The following is a 5,859-nucleotide window of genomic DNA, read 5'->3' as shown; positions in this document are numbered from 1 at the left end:
TTCCTGGAGATGAATGCAAACTACAAACAACCCTAGAATATTCTTTATCACTAATGGATACACTCAGGTTGAAGATAAATCCTGATAGGATGTGTGATTCCAAGAAATACAACTGGATGCATCCAAACTATTAGGTTGCGGGGGAGGGGGGGCGGCAGAGGGTTTAGTTGTGATTTTTTGTTGTTGTTTATATGGAAATATTCAGAATGATGCAACTGAAAGGGGAAAAAAATCAAAATCAAACAACATTTAGCTTTATTTCTCTTTAAAGTCACTCATCCTCTCTTCCCCCATTTTTTTAATTATCTAAAGTTTTACATATGTCTCCTTTTCCCGCAATTGACCACACCCCCTCCCAGCCATTTTCACCCGGGCGAGCCCCCACCGCCCCAGTGTCTGTGTCCCATTGGTTATGCTTATATGCATGCATATGAGTCCTTTGGTTGCTTTCTACCCCCCCCCCCACAATTTGTCTCTGGATCTATTCTTCTTCATCAAATTATGTTGATCATTATATCCCACATATGATTGATATCATGTGATATTTATCTTTCTCTGACTGTCTTATTTCCCTTAGCATAATGCTCTCCAGTTCCATCCATGCTATTGGAAATGCTAAAAGTTTCTTCTTTTTTATAGCAGCATAGTATTTCATTGTGTAGATGTACCACAGCTTTTTAATCCATTCATCTGCTGATGGGCACTTAGGCTGTTTCTAAATCTTAGCCATTGTAAATGGTGCTGCTATGAACATAGGGGTGAATATATCCTTTCTGATTGGTGTTTCTGGTTTCTTGCGATATAGTCCTAGAAGTGGGATTACTGGGTCTAATGGGGGTTCCATTTTTAACCTTTTGAGGAAACTCCATACTGTCTTCCACAGTGGCTGCACCAGGCTGCATTCCCAACAGCACTGCAGGAGGGTTCCTTTTTGTCCACATCCTAGCCAGCACTTGCCCTTTGTTGATTTGTCGATAATAGCCATTCTGATAGGTGTGAGATGGTATCTCATTGCAGTTTTGATTTGCATCTCTCAGATGTCAATCATCATCTCTTGATAAAGGAAAAATTAAACAAACCAGGCTCAGTGGACCACTCTTCTCTCCAAGGACATCCCCTGGAAGAGTTTGCCTGCCTGGCTTTGAAAACAAGCAAATCAGACACAACACAAGAGCACTTAAAGAATTTATATGGTATCATGTATCTCTGTGGTGGTTCATTCCACAGGACGAATGCATATTTGACACACTGCCTATTGCATAACTAATCTATTTATTATCACCTGCAGATAACCTAACGTTGTTGAGGGAGTGACACCACAGGACATTATAAGTACTTAGTCCCATAGATGCTCTTTTTTGCACTGTCCTTGACATCCAAAGCCCAATGATGTTACTCGTACACCATGCATCTCTCCACCAACGTTTCCAACTCCTTTAATTCATTGCAGTCCCTGTTTTCCACCTTTTTTTGTTCCAGTTCAAACAATTAACTAGGAGGACTAAATAACTACCCTGATTTTCTTCTTTGTGGTCTTTTTCCTGAAAGTTGGGGCCCAGTCTTTGGCCGTATCCGTATACTGATCTTGGATACTGTAGAAAAAGCATCAAATAGGATCATATGACTTGCTGTCTAGCCTTAGTCAATAAACCTGTGGGACTTTTAAACAAAAGTGCATGTGTAAACGTCCTGCATCCAGCATTGTTGAGCTGTCATCAACGTTCTTGTGTCTGTTTTACTGTTACAATATTAGGTAAATATGGAAGTAAAGGCATTCCACAGAGTCATTTTTAAAAAGGAATTCTGGTTCTGTTTTCTAAAGAAATGTAGAAATTCTTAGTTTGGATCTATTTATAGTTTCAACTTTCTTCAGCTGCCAGTGTGTTATCCATCTTTAGCCTAAAAAACCTGGCATAAGAGATTTTTGTTTGTTCTCAAAGAATCCTCTTAGGCCCTTTTAATTTAGAAAATTAAAATCTTTCTTTGGGGGAAATTCTTGGTTATTCTGCCATAACAGAATATGTATTAACATGTAGGTTCAGTGGTTTGATACCTATTTAATTGGGTGCTGATATTCCAGAAGGATTTCTTGCATTGGTGAAAATAAAGATGGGACACAGGGAGGATATTTTTGTTTTTGATGTACCCTGTTTTTAAACTAGAAGTCTTTTGTCATGCAAAAGAAAACAAATTATTTTTAAAGAAAAAAAAAGCAAAGTTAAAAAATACAAGCTTTCAATACTTTGTTCAAATGAATTTCACTATGTCTCTGTGATAGTTTACTTTGGTGGAAGAAAAAATCCATCCATTTGACATGATGAGATTAAAGAAAAAAAGCCCAGTGGGCTTTTTATTTTTATTTTTTTTCTGAAAGTGACATTGAGCCATTCTGTTTTACAAGCTAGTGTAGTCATGCGAGTCCTGGTGCCTTCGGCGATGTTTTATTGGTGTTGTCGTCATTGTCTGACATCTGTGGCAAATGTGTTGTTTGTTGGGTATTTTTTTTTTCTAAAATGTCCACAGAATCACTGTCACCTACTGCTTTATCTAAATCTGAGACCTGAAACGAACCTCGGAACTATCATGTTTGACTCCATCATCTCTCAGATGCAAATACTCTGACTAGTGCAGGCTCTCAGAGAGCACTGCCCCTGGACTCAGGACAACCTGGGTCTGGGTTGGCTTTGCCTTTCCAAGGTGGGAGGCTGCCTAAGCTCTGCCCTCTCTACTTGGGGCTCCTTTCTCTCACCTGCAAAGTGAGGGGCTGGGCAACAGCACCTCTCAGGTCTCTTGCTGCTCCACCATGCCAGGATTTTGCATTAAAAAAGCTCATCTAGCTCGGTACCTTGAGCTTTAACAGCTTTATTTATTATTTTATGACATGTTAGAAAAAAATAGAAAACCAAACAAACCAAATAAAAATATTAAAATTACCCTTAACTAATCTCATCATCCAGAGATACCTGTTAACATTTTTTTTTCAAAAAACGAAAAAAGAAAGTACTCTTGTTTGTTGGTTTGTTTTTTAATTGTAAAAGTAATATATATTTCTTTTCAAGAAATACTCAGAACATTTAGGAATGTTTGATTAAAGAAGAGAATAAAAGATAACCATACACCCACCACTGAGACGCATCATGTTAACAGCTTTGCTGCATAACTTTTCAGGGTTTAAAAATGATATATGTGCATGTAAATTGCTTTCTACAAAAATAGGCTAATACTATGTATACTACTTTGTTATTTGAAAATACATGTTTATAAATATATTATGAACATTCTTCCAAGTATTTATAACTTTCATTATTTTTAGTAAATGTTTTGCTCTTGTTGAATTAAACCAATATCAAATCCCTCTCCGATGGTCTGCTGTTGGCAGTTGAATGAGCCCTATGTATCTTTGATTGCTTTTTTCCAGGTAGATCATGACATATTTTATTCTGTCAAGTACGAAATCAAGGAGGGCGACTGTCCTGCTCAAAGTGGCAAAACCTGGCAAGACTGTGACTACAAAGAACCTGAGCAAGCTGTAAGTGTGATGGTCCGGAGCCTCCAGTTTTCTCAATTGAGACCAAATTATTCTGTTAGTGCTGGGGGTGATGAGTACTGTGGAGCCTGCTTGTGAGGGGTGCACATAAATGCTCATATGTGTACAAAAGGCAAATGGTTGATGTCTATGTTCTTGCACAGACAGAAAGGGCATGAGAGGCCAGCCATGAGATTGGAGAAAGCCCTCCCATGAAGAGGGGACTCCTATGACCAATTGGGTGCTTTATTTGTGCAGACCTGAGTTGGAATTCTACTCTGCCTCTAATTAGCTGACCACTTTTAACCCAGGGGCTCCCTTGAAAAAGGGAGGTAAAAGTAACCTAAATTGGAAGGTGAAAGGAGATACATATGAAAAGACCTTGTATTAATAACAAGATATCTTAACCAAATGCATAACATCTGTTTGCCACACCACAGCTGGTTGTTTAGCCTTACCTGAGGGAGCTAACAGCCAGTATCTGCCAGGACGGAAGCCACTCTTTCCATAGTCCATGGACTCACCTCTTTAATCTGTCAAATGTTATTGGTGGAAACGGGGATCCCTTTTCCCACTGGATGTTGGGGGTCCGGTCCTCACGATATCTTGAGAAAAAGAACTTTCTAAGACTCACACAGGAAGATAAGAGATCTTTATTTGTTTGGAATTCCATATCTGCATTTCTAAAGTCCCATTTCCCTTAAACCAGTCCTAAAAGAGGTGCAGCTGAGGAATCAGCAGAGCCAAAATCCAAACCAATGTCCCAAGTTTCTATTCCATGGTGGAGCTGGGTCCGGCACAGTATCAGGCTAGTTCCCATCCATTAGTCCATTGTTTGTGTGGGTGTTGGGGGGACATATGGCTGTGGGCCATGTGGGTGCATGCAGGGAAGTGTGTCCCCTGCAACAAGAGAGCCAGGAGCCATAGTGTGCAAGAGAGGCAAGAGAGAGAACGCCTTTGTTTAGGAGTTTAATATCTGAAACCTTCCTGTGCTTGCAGTGGCCACACCGACTGTGTTCCCAGGGGTGACTGACAGACAAGTACCTTCCCTAGGTCACCCAGACTTTTCTGGGCATGTGTCTATTTGGCCTTCCCTTTGCTCCTTTTCAGTTAATACCTGGTTATTACAATGGTATCAAAAACACTGCATCCTCTGTGCAGTTGAACCCTGAAGTTGAACTGTAAGAGGAGAGTTGGGCAGGCTAGTTTTAGGGCACTGTGTTCACCTTGGTGAAAAAGAAATATCTCCAGTGCTCCAAACATAACACTGTTTTAAAACCTCACTATCTATACTGCCTCTCCTCTGGACACCTCATGAATATCAATGACTTGTAAATAATAATGATTAGGCTACAAAAACATTCATTCTTGTATCTCAAAACTCTGTTAGAAAAAATATTAAGTTTTAAATAAGAGAAAAGCCATACTTACTAGTAGCAACAGCACTAGGTGCACTTCTTCTGAATGATTAAGATAAATGTTCTCCTTTTTCTTTCTTTCTTTCTCTCTTCCTTCCTTTCTTCCTTCCTTCCTTCCTTCCTTCCTTCCTTCCTTCCTTCCTTCTTCTTTCTTTCTTACTTTCTTTCTTTCTTTCTTTCTTTCTTTCTTTCTTTCTTTCTTTCTTTCTTTCTTCCTTTTTTTCTTTCTAGGCCACAGGAGAATGCATGGCGAACATAGGGAAGAGACGGAATGTGGAATTCTCTGTGACATCCCAGACCTGCCACATTACTCCAGGTAGCTGATATATAGGGTGGCGCTGCCCTGGGGGGAAATGAACCATTTCTGAGTGGGGCTAGGAGCATAACCTGGACAAAGCCCTTTCCCAGAGGGCAGTGGGTGGCTGTGCAATGCTATTTGCAGCCTTGGTGAAGGGGGCTGGGGGGGTGGCTGTAGTGACAGAGTCCTGAGGTGGGGCCAGGCTCCTGCCAATCATCCCCTGGTCTCTCCCTGGACAGCAGCGCTGAATTAGATGTGTGCAAAGGCCCTGGGAAAGGACTAGAAAACATGCCACATGCTCCAATTGTGGGGGTGTCCTAGAGCCAGAAAAGCACAGGCTTTGAGGTCAGATCTGGCCTGCAATCTTTCAAAAGATCTTCACCTTTTTGGTTTCCCTAGAGCCAGAAAAGCACAGGCTGTGAGGTCAGATCTGGCCTGCAATCTTTCAAAAGATCTTCACCTTTTTGGTTTCCCTTTTCCTTAAAAGGGGATCACAGTAATTCTCACTTCAGAGGGTTGTTGTAGACTGAAGCTAGATGGTAGGCTTGAAGTTAAAGCATAATACTGTTTTGATGATCATAAAAATAAAAGTAATCATAGCTGACATTTATTGAGCA

The 5,859-nt window shown here is 40.5% G+C and overlaps 1 protein-coding gene across 1 annotated transcript in view; it reads left to right on the top strand.

Moving 5' to 3' along the window:
* Nucleotides 1-5,859, top strand: part of LOC102260154 (kininogen-1) — a 19,907-nt gene that overhangs the window by 10,430 nt on the left and 3,618 nt on the right. The window contains exons 2-3 of the mRNA XM_014530668.1: nt 3,419-3,529; nt 5,176-5,260. Of these exons, the coding sequence (XP_014386154.1) occupies nt 3,419-3,529; nt 5,176-5,260 (196 nt within the window). The remainder of the gene's footprint in view (nt 1-3,418; nt 3,530-5,175; nt 5,261-5,859) is intronic.

Source organism: Myotis brandtii, unplaced genomic scaffold (assembly GCF_000412655.1).
Source record: "Myotis brandtii unplaced genomic scaffold, ASM41265v1 scaffold118, whole genome shotgun sequence".
NCBI lineage: Eukaryota > Metazoa > Chordata > Mammalia > Chiroptera > Vespertilionidae > Myotis > Myotis brandtii.
Note: the sequence above shows the minus strand (reverse complement) of the source record. Positions and strands in the feature narration are given on the sequence as shown.